Source organism: Cervus canadensis, chromosome 28 (genome assembly GCF_019320065.1).
Source record: "Cervus canadensis isolate Bull #8, Minnesota chromosome 28, ASM1932006v1, whole genome shotgun sequence".
Taxonomy (NCBI): domain Eukaryota; kingdom Metazoa; phylum Chordata; class Mammalia; order Artiodactyla; family Cervidae; genus Cervus; species Cervus canadensis.
The window spans coordinates 22243414-22257969 of record NC_057413.1 but is presented as its reverse complement, the minus strand read 5'-3'; the positions used below and the strand labels follow the sequence as shown (position 1 = coordinate 22257969).

The 14556-nt window shown below is 40.2% G+C and overlaps 1 protein-coding gene across 1 annotated transcript in view; it reads left to right on the top strand.

Moving 5' to 3' along the window:
• Window positions 1–9859, top strand: part of LOC122430115 (zinc finger protein 397-like) — a 37780-nt gene extending 27921 nt beyond the window's left edge. The window contains exons 7-9 of the mRNA XM_043450923.1: window positions 3717–4162; window positions 4680–4827; window positions 8204–9859. Of these exons, the coding sequence (XP_043306858.1) occupies window positions 3717–4162; window positions 4680–4827; window positions 8204–9555 (1946 nt within the window). The 3' untranslated portion in view covers window positions 9556–9859. The remainder of the gene's footprint in view (window positions 1–3716; window positions 4163–4679; window positions 4828–8203) is intronic.
• Window positions 9860–14556: the final 4697 nt, after the last annotated feature.

Below are 14556 nucleotides of genomic sequence, written 5' to 3'. Positions count from 1 at the left end.
AAGCAGAAACAGATGTTTTTCTGGAACTCTCTTGCATTTTTGATGGTCCAGCGGATGCTGGTAATTTGATCCCTGGTTCCTCTGCCTTTTCTAAAACCAGCTTGAACATCTGGAAGTTCACAGTGCATGTATTGCTAAAGCCTGGCTTGGAGAATTTTGAGCATTACTTTACTAGTGTGTGAGATGAGTGCAATTGTGCGGTAGTTTCAGCATTCTTTGGCATTGCCTTTTTTGGGGTTGGGATGAAAACTGACCTTTTCCAGTCCTGTGGCCACTACTGAGTTTTCCAAATTTGCTGACATATTGAGTGCAGCACTTTCATAGCATCATCTTTTAGGATTTCAAATAGCTCAGCTAGAATTCCATCACCTCCACTATCTTTGTTCATAGTGATGCTTCCTAAGGCCCACTTGACTTCACATTCCAGGATGTCTGGCTCTAGGTGAGTGTGAGTGATCACACCATCATGATTATCTGGGTCATGAAGATCTTTTTTGTACAGTTGTTCTATGTATTCTTGCCACCTCTTCTTCATATCTTCTGCTTCTGTTAGGTCCATACTATTTCTGTCCTTCATTGAGCCCATCTTTGCATGAAATATTCCCTTGGTATCTTGAATTTTCTTGAAGAGATCTCTAGTCTTTCCCATTCTATTGTTTTCCTCTATTTCTTTGCTTTGATCGCTGAGGAAGGCTTTCTTATCTCTCCTTGCTATTCTTTGGAACTCTGTATTCAGTTGAGTATATCTTTCCTTTTCTCCTTTGCTTTTCGCTTCTCTTCTTTTCACAGCTTTTTGTAAGGCCTCCTTAGACAGCCATTTTGCTTTTTTGCATTTCTTTGTCAGACAATTGGGGAGCTACTAATTCCAAAATATGCAGAGCAGGCTGGCAGGGAATGCAAGCAGGATTCCTATGTTACAGTTTTAAGGCAAAATTCCCTCTTGAGGATATCGCAGTTTTGTCTCAAGGCCTTCAGCTGAGGGCTGAAGGATGAGCTGATGGCTGATGGCTGGTGGATGAGGCCCACCCATTATGGAGGGTAATATCCTTTGCTTAAAGTCAACAGTTTGATGACGGGAAGTCCCAGAGCAGACCGTTGATAGCCTTTATGCAGACTGTGCTCTGCTGGTCATCTCCCCCATCCAGATGGCCTCTGGCCAACTGCTGTTTGCCAGCCTCCTCACAATAAACTGGAAAATTCTGAAAGAGATGGGAATACCAGACCACCTGACCTGCCTCTTGAGAAACCTATATGCAGGTCAGGAAGCAACAGTTAGAACTGGACATGGAACAACAGACTGGTTCCAAATTGGGAAAGGAGTAGGTCAAGGCTGTATATTGTCACCCTGCTTATTTAACTTATATGCAGAGTACATCATGAGAAAAGCTGGGCTGGAAGAAGCACAAACTGGAATCAAGACTGCTGGGAGAAATATCAATAACCTCAGATATGCAAATGACACCACTCTTATGGCAGAAAGTGAAGAGGAACTAAAAAGCCTCTTGATGAAAGTGAAAGAGGAGAGTGAAATACTTGGCTTAATGCTCAACATTCAGAAAACTAAGATCATGGAATCTGGTCCCATCACTTCTTGGGAAATATATGTGGAAACAGTGTCAGACTTTATTTTTTTGGGCTCCAAAGTCACTGCAGATGGTGATTGCAGCCATGAAAGTAAAAGACGTTTACTCCTTGGAAGGAAAGTTATGACCAATCTAGATAGTATATTAAAAAGCAGAGACATTACTTTGTCAACAAAGGTCCGTCTAGTCAAGGCTATGGTTTTCCCAGTAGTTATGTATGGATGTGACAGTTGGACTGTGAAGAAAGCTGAGCGCCGAACAATTGATGCTTTTGAACTGTGGTGTTGGAGAAGACTCTTGAGAGTCCCTTGGACTGCAAGGAGATCCAACCAGTCCATCCTAAAGGAGATCAGTCCTGGGTGTTCATTGGAAGGACTGATGTTGAAGCTGAAACTCCAATACTTTGGCCACCTCATGGGAAGAGGTGACTCACTAGAAAAGACCCTGATGCTGGGAGGGATTGGGGGCAGGAGGAGAAGGGGACAAAAGAGGATGAGATGGTTGGATGGCATCACCAACTCGATGGACATGAGTTTGAGTAAACTCCGGGAGTTGGTGATGGACAGGGAGGCCTGGTGGGCTGCGATTCATGGGGTCGCCAAGAGTCGGACACGACTGAGTGACTGAACTGAACTCAACTGAACTAGTTCGATTCACAAACCTCTTTTCCATTTCTTGCCCCAGGATGGTTTCCCCAACTCCTGAACTTCCCACTGACTTCTTAAATCTCCATTGTCTTCTGGCCCAAGCTCTTTCCCACATTGTACTTATTTCTTCTCTACCATCTCTACTTTCTTAGTGTTTCTTGCTAGTTTCAGCATATTCACGAGGTCCTAAAGGATTGCAATCATGTTCCTTCCTTAGAGGGAAGGCTCAGTTCCCTCTTAGAGGGAAATCTTGTTCTGGGCGCAGGACAGAGGAGATGAAAACACCCAGGGAGAAGGCAGAGGGGAGAGAAACTGGTAGCGATGCCGACTGCCAACGGCCTACCGCCATTAAGGAAGAGGGCAATCATTTTTTTCCATGTCGTCACCAAGCATTCCTCCCTTACACTTTAAGTTAAGAAACGTATCCTGACGGGTTCACAAGAGCGAGTGTCCGAAACTTTTTTTTTAACTCTCAGAGATCCAGTAATTGGGTTTAGTGTTATCTGTCAAAGCCTTTAGTCCTGAACCGCTAGAAACGAACCTGTAGCGTCCTAGCACTGCAAGGTAACTAGGAGACGCCCGGCACGTGCGCGGAGGCGGGTCACGGGGGCATGCTCAGGGACGTGACCTCCTGGAGTCGCCGGAAGCCGGGCGTGCCTGAGCGTCCAGTTCCGGGAAACGAGTTCCAGCGCTCCTGTCTGGTGAGTCTCCTGTGGTGTCCCTCCGCCTTGTTCTCGGGTTCAACCCTGCGAGACCCCAGACTTACTGGGCCGCCTGGAACAGCCAGCACCGGCCCTGGTTCCAGCTCGGGGACACCCGGTGCCTGGAGAGGCTGGCAGCAGGCATCTGTCTGAGAGGCTTGGGGAAGGCTGACCCCAAACCCCTCAGCCAGGCTCTAGTCCTGGGTTTGGGGGTCCCCTTTTTGGCAACCATGCTTCCCACGCTCTGACGAAACCAGGGCCACCACTGCTGTGTGAACGAAGTGGAATTCCGCTCTCCGTTTTGCAAGATTAGCACGAAAATATCAGTAATTTTCTGGCTATGGTTCATAACTTTTCCTTTCCCACAAGTTGGATCGTATATACCCAAATGTGGAAAAATTGTGCCAAGTGATTAGACATTTTTGTTTTAGTCTGGGGCCACATCCACGTACTTAACGCCGGATTTTGGAGAAATGTTCCATTAAGTGCAAGTCTTCATTCCACCCTACCCCCGGCAATTATATAATTTTACTTATCTCCTTCACATATTATACACTTTTCATATTGGTTGTGTTTATTTTACTGTTTCAACTAGAATGGACACTCTGCTAATGCATTTCAAACACCTTGAACTGTTTCTGTGCAAGGTAGGCTTCTAAAAAATATTTGTGGGTTTAGTGAATTAATAAAATTAGTTATCTTGGTTACAGGTCGTCGTCTTTCTTGTGTGGGTTCTTCGAAGTATTTGCCATGTATCCCTTTATCACTTAATTCTTATTCCCCAGGGTGCCCTCAGAAGCCTTCACTTGAAACTCCAGGCATGATGGCTGTGGACACAAGAAAGTCTACTGGTCAGCTGTTCCAAGCCCCATGGGGTCAGCAGGGCCCTATGATGGTGACAGTGAAGCTGGAGGAAGACCACCCCATGAATCAGGGTCTCAGCCTTCCAGAGAACCAGCCTCCTGCCCAGGAGATCTTCAGGCAGCAGTTTAGGCACTTCTGCTACCAGGATTCCCCTGGACCCCGGCTTTCCCTGAGCTGGCTCCAGGAGCTCTGCCATCAGTGGCTCAGACCAGAGACACATACCAAGGAGGAGATTCTGGACCTGCTGGTGCTGGAGCAGTTCCTGTCCATCCTGCCCCAGGAGCTCCAGGTCCCGGTTCAGGAGCATCATCCAGAGAGTTGGGAAGAGGCAGTGACCATGCTGGAGAATCTGGAAAGAAAGAGAAATGTACATATAGGAAGAGACAAGTCTGATGTGGTTGTGGGGAACTGGGAGCAAAACTTTCTCAAGTGTGGAGGCTCTGAGAACAATGGGAAAACCTAGCATTCAGCAGGGAACTGAGCTTCTTTCTAAGCCAGTCATGTAAGGAGGGGAAGGGTGGGAAACAGGAGATTCACGGATGGAGTAAAGATGCTGAAGGCATTCTGTAAGTATCATGCTGTGTACTCTACTAGTCATTTCAACATTCACAGCAACAAAGAACTAGGTGGTATCACATATGGCAACTAAGTTCAGAGAGGTTGTGTAACTTAGCGGAGGAGACGTAGCCAATAAATGAAGTGATAGACAGGATTTGATCAGACTTTCTGATCAAAAGGTAAGCATCACTTACCTTTCTGGCTACCTTTTAGCACCCTAAGGCCCTGGTTTCTCTTCTAGTCTCTCCAGGGGTGTTTCTTGGAGACTCCTTTCTGAGGTTTAGTTCCTGTTAAATTCAGGCCTAATGAATGCCGCTTGTCTCTAGGTTTCAGCTTGTGCTCTGGAACAGAAGATACTTTTGCAGACAATGACCCTTCAAACACTAAATGAAGAATCTTCATATACCCAAGTTCAGCCTCCAGCAGTGCAGTTCAAGGGCGAAAGACCTGAGCCCCGACCATCAGAGGAAACAGGTGAGACAAGAATTTCTCTAGGGAATTTGGAATGAAATGAAGTCCCCCCATTGGTTTTTTTTTGTGTGTGAAGTATGACATGTTACTTCTTTGTGACGAGAGTTGTCAAAGGATATGACAAAGCTGACATTTTAGGTAATAATGATTAAAAGGTGATAAGTCATCTTAGAACAGCCTCAGTAGTATGTTAATTTTAAATATGTGTAGTTGAATTTTCTGCAGATCGTCTGTAGCAGATGTTACTTTCAAGTATTTTGATGCTTACATCCTTAAGTAGACTCTGATAGGACATTAACATTGTAAAACTATATTGACTTTTTTGAAAGTTACCTCTTATTATTACCAGAGAAGTATATATGCATTGTAGACAGTTAGAAAATACAGAGTTGCAAAATAAGAAAACAAGCATAATATTCTATCATCCAGAGATTACAGTGACTTATTTTATATTTGAATATCTTTTGTATGCATATATGTGTATACACACATTCCTTTCACTGAAAAGAGATCATTTCTATGTGCTATTTTGTAATCTATTTTGTTCAGTTAATTATCTTCCCTTTTCCTTGGCAATACATTTTAATGTTATCTAAACTCAGTGCAAATTCAAATTGGTCCATTTTTTCCAAAATGTCTTTAAAGCTGATTTGTGCAAACCAGGATAGAATCCATGGCTGTGTGAAACATCTGGTTGCTTTAGAACAGTTTCCCTTTCCCATTTTCCCTTTCATGGCCCAGACATTTTCATGACCCTGGGCAAGTTTCCTACTCTGTGAAGCTTTCTGGTTGCTTCCTCACTGAATCATTTATTTTGCTGCCCATGTATGCTGTATTTCCATAAAATGGAAAAAAGATTGAAAGACATGGCAATATGAGTCCTCCACTGAACAGCAAATTTTTCCCGTTTTTAACTGTGTGGTGTCACTTTGGCAGTATGTGATTGGCTAGTTTCCCAGCAACAAAATACAAAATGTTTGAGAATTCTTCTATGGATCAATCATTTTATTAAGTGTTGCAGAATGATTTTGTAACTTTTTCATTCCTTCTATGTTATTATTAACTGTTAGTCTTCTTTATAGTGAAGAAATCATCAAATCATCTGTTTGATCACTTCGTATTAGACAGTCAAGATTGATGCTTAGTTTCCCCCCGTATATACCAATTTTCAAATTCAAGGAATGGTTTAATAGGCACCTCAAAGGACAACATGGGATTTTAGGACTTTCTTTGTGTTAGCATCATTATGGGCTAGTAATTTTCATTGAGTCAGTGTGTTTCAATCTACCACAGTTATTACTTGTTTCAAAGCTCAGATTGATACATCTTTGCCTAGTTTGGATGTCTTCTACCCTGTTCCTCACTCTTTTTGCCATGACTCTATGAGCTTTGAATCCTTGCTTTCTGAACAAAATTAGTTATTCCATGCTCACCTTGTACTTTCCCTAGACCCAGATTTGGTATCAACCCTTTCTGAAGGAGCTTTAATTCTTCTTAATGGAGAAGGCTATTGAAGTACAAAATCTGGATGCTGGGAGTGTTCTTTTTCCCTCGGGTAACAATACTTCTAGCACATTTTATGGGTGGAGCTAGATGTACATTTTTTTTTTTCCTAAAAATTATGAGTTCATATTGGTGTATTCAGTTTTGTTTTACAATGTTCCATTATTTTTCTATATCATATTTTGTCTCTGCATTTACTTTTGTTAATTCCTTCCTTATGTTCTCCCTTGTTTTTAAAATTTATTTATTTCAGATTGTAGTAGTTTGTATCAGAAGTGTTCCCAGGAAGCATAAGTAGGGGGAATGAGACAGAAGAGAGAAAAGTGTTCCTAAATGAGCAGATTCTCTTGGTTAATTAGTTGTCCTTTTTATTTTTTTGAGCTGGATCGATCTGTATATCTATTACTAATATAAATATTTGATGCTACAAACATTTCATGGAATACTGATTTTGATGAATCCCAAATGTTTTGAAATGTAGCATTTTAGTTATTTTCTAGAAAATCTGAAACTTATTTTTCCTTTGAACCAACAATTGAAAGTTTTAAAATTTTCAGATGGAAGGGCTTATTTTCTGATTCTGTTACTAATTGTAGATTATTGTTATCAGAGAATGCTTGTGTTGTTTACACCTTTTGGAGTTTATTATGGTTTTCCTATGACCCAAAAATTAGTTTTCATTAAAGGTCACTGCACATCTGAGAAGGTGTTCTATTTTCCAGATACAGAACTTGATATACATGTTTATCCATAGATTTAACAATCTTGTAAATCTTCTGAATGTTTATTTTTTTGTCCATTTGGTGGTTTTTTCTAGACAGAGAAAGAATGATTAAAGTCTGTTATTTGAAAATAAATAAATAAATAAAGTCTGTTATTTGTTTTGTCTCTTTATCTCATCTATAATTTCTGCTCTAGAAATCTCATCTATAATTTCTGCTCTAGAAAATTTGTTCCTTTCTTATTTTCTATGTAATTATTCATATCTGTTCCATGGTCACTATAAATTGTAAAGTTTATTTATCGTTATAAAGTATTTTTCTTTGTCTCATTTCATGCTCTTGGCTTGAATCTCACCTTTTTTCCGAAACTGAGATCATGATGCCTCTCTTTTTATTTGCATTTGCTCAATTTTCTCTTGCTCATCCTTTATTCATAACTTTACTCAATCATTTTATCTTAGATATGTCTCTTGTATATTTAGTGTAGTTGAATTTTTCTCTGCTCAATTAATGACCACAAAGTTAGCAATTAAACCACACACATTTATTATCTCATAGTTTCTCTGGGTCAAGAGTCTGGGTATGTGGCTTAGCTGGGTCCTCCACTTCTGGGTCTCTTACAAGGTTGCTGCCAAAGATAGGTTCTCACCTGAGTTGTGACTGAGGAAGGATCCACTTCCAACCTCACAAGGATGTTGGCAGGACTCAGTTGTTTGTCAGTCACACAGATAGAGAGCCTTACTTCCTTCCTGGTTGCTGACCACCTTCAGTTCCTTGCCACATGGGCTTCTCTATATGGTGGCATTCTTAATCAAAGCCAGCAAACCAGAAAGGAAGGGTGTCAATAAAGAAAGTCTTATGGTAGGTGGAAATTACAGTCTTAGGTAATCACAGAAGTGACATCTTATCAATTTCCCCATATTGATAAATCAGTCATGCTTTATTCTTTCTCACCTGTATTGCTGTATACACCTGTATTACTCCCATTCCTTTTATTTGGCTCACCTGTTTCTCTGAATCCCTGACACTAAATAAAGAAAAGATAGAAAGTGCTCTGTTAAATCTGAAATAAACATTAACCCTCCTAGCTGTCTGTCTGTTAAGTCATTTCTGAATTGCCTTTTCTCCTCAAATTGTGTGGTGTGTTGTTTCAGATGGTGAGATGAGGACTGAGAATTTGACATTAGAAGTGAAACAGGAACCTTGTGAAGAAACAGAATGGTGTAGGGAGGGGTCTGATGGACATCATGAAACCATATGTCAGCATGCCATACAGAGAGGAGACAATGAGCCTAGTGAAAATTTGGAAATGCAGAATGGGGATGCCACAGGTGAGAAAATACATGAATGTGATGAATGTAAGAAAACCTTCATCTGGATGAGAGGCCTTCATATGCACAAGAGGATCCGCAATGGGAAGAAACCATACTCCAGTACAGAATTTGCGCTTCACAACAAGGAAAAGCTTGATCAGTGTAAAGAGGGTGGCAAAGACTTCAGTCAGAAAGCAGGCCTCTCTCAACATCTCAAAATCCACACTGTAGAAAAGCCTCATCAGTGTAATAAATGTGGCAGATGTTATAGTCAAAGATCAGTTCTTTCAAAACATCAAAGTCTCCACACTGGAAAGAAACCTTTTGAATGTATATACTGTGGGAAAACCTTCTGCCATAGTGCAGACCTCACTGAACATAAACAATTGCACAACAGAGAGAAGCCTTATGAATGTAATGAATGTGGGAAAACCTTCAGGCAGCGTTCAAATCTTACTGAGCATCAGCGAATTCACAGTAAAGAAAAACTTTATGAATGTAAAGTATGTGGAAAAGCCTTCACTCAGTATGCAGGACTTAACCAACACCGGAGAATCCACACTGGAGAGAAACCTTTTGAATGTCCTGTATGTGGACGAGCTTTTAGCCGAAGCTCAGAACTTATAATACATCACAGAATTCACTCAGGGGAAAAACCTTATGAATGTGCTGAGTGTGGAAAAACCTTTAGAGTGAACTCAACCCTGGTCATACATCAGAGAAGTCACACTGGGGAGAAGCCCTATAAATGTGACGAGTGTGGTGAAGCCTTCAGTCAACACTCAGGCCTTAACAAACACAAGTTAGGAGGAAAGCACAGAAACCCTCCTAAACTAAGAAAATATACATGTGATGAGTGTGGAAAGACCTTCACACAGTTAACTGGCCTGAGAAACCACAAAAGAATCCATACTGGGGATAAGACCTACCAATGTCCTGAGTGTGGCAAGGCCTTTACAAGGGTAGAGCATCTTATTGAACATCAGGGGATTCACAACAAGGAGAATCCTTATCAATGTAAAGAGTGTGGCAAAGCCTTCAGTCAGAAGACAGGTCTTAGTCATCATCTCAAAATCCACACAGGAGAGAAACCTTTTGAATGTTCTCAATGTGGGCGAGACTTCAGCTGTAAATCAAATCTCAATAAACATAAAAGAGTCCACTCTGAGGAAAAATCCTATACATATAAATAGTGTGGAAAGGCCTATTAGGTAGAGAACATTGCTAATCCAACATCAGAGAGGCCACATCCTGCTAAGCCTCAGCAGTGGTGTGAATGAGGTAGAGCCTAGAAGCTCAGCTCTGATTAGTCACCATAGAATCCACTAAAAAGACTCCTTGCCAAGATGTCTAGTGACAACTTCAAGTAGAATTCAGAATTTTTTTAAATTGAGGTGAAATGTTTCTTAAACTTCATTACTTAAAGAATGTCAGATATACTGTGTTGAAAAGTTGTTTAAAGGTCATAAATGCTGGAAAAGTTGAGAATTTGGGAAAATAAACATCAACAAGAAATTTACCTGTAATTAGCTTTGTTAAATGCAATGAAGTGTCAGTTAATACAATGAAAAGGTAAACAAGGGCTTCTGTTAAAAAATTATACTGAATTCATGAGTTTTTTATGTTTTGCTTTTTGAAATCATTTTGATTTCTGAGTAGCCTTAGCCTAGTTTAATGTTGAAATTGCTTTTCACAGTACCAGTTGAGGTCACTGGAGTATCCAAGAGCTTGGAATGTGTGAGATCAGTTGTCTGTTTCTCTGCCACCTTGTCTTCCTAACCAAGTCTCTGACCAGAATTGGGTGGCCTGCAGACCCTTCCCAATCCTGACATCTCCCCACTGCAAACCCCCTCCCCCCCCACCCCAGAACTAGCATTTCCTGGTGAAAAAAGATGTGTTACATTCTAAGTGATGTGGAGGGCATAGAGGTTTGGGCCCACAGTACATCAGTCTAGTGTGGCCATCATGGCTAAAGCCCAGAGCACACATTTTTTATTGTGAACACAGCTCCTTGAGTTCAAACAGAGGACAAAAGAGAAGAGGAGAAAGTAAGCCTTTCATTCCAGCATTTTCCATCTCCTACAAATTACATTAACACAACTGAAATCTTCAGCTTCAGCACTGCATACCTCCCTCAGTCAATGTAGTGAGGGACTTTGCTGAAGCTGGTAATAGCTTTCAAGCACTGGAAAAATATTTCCTCAGTTTTGTGACTGCACTTGACTTCTGTTGGATTTTACAATATTTATCGGGCAATAGAATTCCCTGTCAATAGCAAGAAAATCTGGCCCAACCATGGTAAAAATATTGGTGTATTTAAGTCCCTCTTAGGCTACCTAGTCTGATGATTTGTCATTCTGTCGCTTTTCCGCTCTACTGCATTTAATCCTCTGAAAACAAGACTCTCAAAACTTTCCTGTTCATGGAGAATGTTTCCCCTTGTCTCTTTGTAGTTACTACCTCTCACTTCCGAGGTGAATAAAACTATCATTTCTCTTTTAGGCCAATGATATTTAACTCTCTTCAGGCTCCAGCCTATCCATATAAATACAGTGTTTTCTTAAATGGCAAATATGGAGCATTAAGAGTTATTAAATATTGTGTCAGTCTTTGAAGCCCAAGTCAGGTGTGACTCACTAGTCCCAACACTTTTTTTAGATGTAATTTGCATATTCAGATCTACAACAAAATGATTCAATATTCATATGTATTATGAAATAATCACCAGAAAAATGTCTAGTCAATATCCATCAACACAGGTAACAAAATTTTCTTCTTTTGATGAGAACAGTTAAGATCAACCCTCTTTGGAGAAGGAAATGGCAACCCACCCCAGTATTCTTGCCTGGAGAATCCCATGGATGGAGAAGCCTGGCGGGCTACAGTCCATGGGGTCACAAAGGGTCAGACACGACTGAGCGACTTCACTTTCACTTTGCTGGGAATATCTACAGTGCAAACAGGAAAAAAAAAAAAAACCCTCTTAGCAACTTTCAAGTATGCAATATGGTATTAACTATAGTCACCATGTTGTATATTACATACCAATGACTTTACAACTGGAAGATTGTACCTTTATTCACCCATTTCACCCTTACCCTCTCCCCCAACTCTGGCAACCACCTACCTGTTCTCTGTGAATTTTATTTTTTTCCTGTTGTTTTAGATTGCATGTATAAGTGAGGTCATATGGTATTTGTCTTTCTCTGACACTTCACTCAGCATAATATCCTCAAGTTGCAAATGGCAAGGTTTCCTCTTGGCTGAACTCTATTACACACCCACATTTTCTTTATCCATTTATCTGTCGATGGGCACTTAGGTTGGTTTCATGTGTTGGTTATTGTAAGTAATGCTGCAGTGAACAGGGGTGTACAGGTATCTTTGAGTTAGTGTTTTTGTTCATTTGGGTAAATACCAAGGAGTAGACTTGCTGGATCATGTTAATGAATCTCCATACTGTTTCCCATAGTGACAGTACCTATTTACATTCCCACCAGCAGTGTACAAGCACTCTCTTTTCACCACATCCTCACCAACATTTATTTCTTGCCTTTTGGTAATTACCATTCAAACAGGTTTGAGGTGATATCATTTTGGTTTTAATTTGCAATTTCCTAATAATTGGTGATACAGAGCACCTTTTCATGTTACCTATCAGCCATCCGTATGTCTTCTTTGCAAAAATGTCTATTCAGATCCTCTGCCCGTTTTTTTAATTGTTTTTTTTTTTCTGTCAAGTTGTATAAGGTCTTTATACTTTTGAATACTAACTCCCCCATCAGCCATGTGGTATTTTCTCCCATTTTGTAGGTTGGTTGTCTTTTCATTTTGTTGATGGCTTTCTTTGCTGAGCAGAAGCTTTTTTAATGTAATGTGGTCTGACTTTTTTTTTTTTTTTTGGCATTTTTCATCACCAAGACCAATATCAAGTAGATTACCCTTCATGTTTTCTTCTAAAAGTTTTATGTTTTCTTCTAGAAGTTTTGTTTCAGGTCTTATGTTCAACTCTTTAATCCATTTTGACAGTTTTTGTGTATGATGTAAGAGAGTGGCCCAGTTTCATTCTTTTGCTTGTGTTCCAGTTTCCTCAACGCTGTTTATTGAAGGGACTGTCCTTTCCCCATTGTATATTCTTGGTTCCTTTGTTGTAAATAAATTGACCATATATGCATGGGTTTATTTTTGGACTCTGTTCCATTGATCTGTATGTCTGTTATATGCAAATAACATACTGTTTTGATTATTATGGTTTTATAATATAGTTTAAAATCAGAAAGTGTGATGCTTCCAGCTTCACTCTTCTTTCTCAACATCACTTTGGCTATTGGGGGTCTATTTTGGTTGGTTCCATATGAATTTTAGGATTGTTTGTTCTATTTCTGTGAAAAATATCATTGGAATTTTGGTAGGAATTGCATTGAATCTCCATATTTCTTTGAATTGTGTAGTACAGTGTCAAAATCTAAAGTAGCTTCTCAAAAGGGCTTCTTACCTCAGTGAAAATGATGGTTCCCAGCCTTCAGCACTGGGTTATCAACCAATACAAACCCTTGATAGGCACAGCCTGACCCACGGACAGTAAAATCTTGTAAGGGATTCTGAAGACCCTCAATAAGGATCACTAGTCACTTCCAGAAAATGGAAAAAAGAATTTGAGGGGGATTCTGTTTTTTAACCCTTGAAACGTGAGCTTATATTCTCTTTAAAGTGATGTTAAAGATAGAATTTCAGGAATGTTTGTAATTTGTTTTAAAAATAACTGTAGGGAAGAAAACAAGTACTGTATTGATTCATCAGAGACTCTGAGAAAGCAAGGCTACCATATGACCCAGCAATTCCACTCCTGCATATATACCTGAAAAACGTTAAAACACTAAGTCAAAAAAATAACATGCACCCCAATGTTCATATTTACAGTTGCTCAGATATGAAAGCAACCTAAGTATCCATCAACAAATACATGCTTGCAGCAACATGGACCTGAAGGATATTAAGAAATCAGAGAAAGACTGTATGATATTACTTACATGGTGAAATCTAAAAAAGTAATGAATATAATAAAAGGAACACAGAAATAGAGAACAAACTAGCTGTTACCAGTGGGGAGAGGGAAGGGGTAATGTAGGGATAGAGGCTTAAGAGGTACAACTATCGTGTATAAAATAAGTTACAAGGATATATTGTACAACACAGAATATAGTCAATATCTTATAGTAGCTATAAATGGAGTTTAACCTTTAAAACTTTTAAATTGCTGTATCATACACCTGTAACAATATTGTACATCAACTGTACTTCAATTATTAAAATAATCTTTTTTAAAAAGATTGATTCATCAGAGCATTGATTCATTAGAGACTCTAGGAAAGCAACGCCTTCAACCACAAAGAAGGTCTCCCTTGGCAGAGAGATAGGGGTCTTAATCTCAAGGTCCAAGCAATACCCAGGCAGTGTTCCAGCACTAGACCAGTTTCCACGAAACTCTCTGCATCCAGCTCCTTAGCATTCCCTGATAAGAGAAAAAGTCAGCCACACTCCCCACCAGATTTTCCCAATATCTGGTCTGGAAACAGGAGGGGGGCAATCTGAAAGAAAGGTCTGTGGCCTTGGGAATGTCTGAAAGCTACTTGGGTGGGTGAAAATTATGACCCTGCTAGGATCCAGATGTTAACATGGGAATATGTTGGAACCTCTTCCTGTTATTATCCACCCTAATACCCCAACTTTGAGTTTGTCATCCCAGTATTGTCTAACACCTTGTTTATGTGGCTTGTTTACCTACTGACAGAAAGGGAGGGTATACATCCAAAGAGAGGCTGCTTTCCTGGAATTTCTATTTCAGAAACTCAAGCAAGCATCCCAGCGGGAGCAGAAAAGGTTGCAACCGTCTTACCACAGCCTAAATTTCCTACAATTCACATTATCCACCTTGCCTTTTCTTCTCCGTGCGCCTGGGGACACATAATTCTCGGAGAAGGTGAACAGTACCTGGTCCCCTGATTCCTCCAGGATGCAGAGAGGGCAGTTTTGAAACATTAGCTAAGATTCTCTTTCAGATGGGAAAGGTTCAACTCTGAGCAGCTGATTTGAATGGACGTGGGGATTGTGATCAGGGATAGAAGAGCCAAGAGAAGCGCGTCATAGAACTAGTTATAATCACAGCTTTCCCCATCTAGAGAACCGAAGTCCAG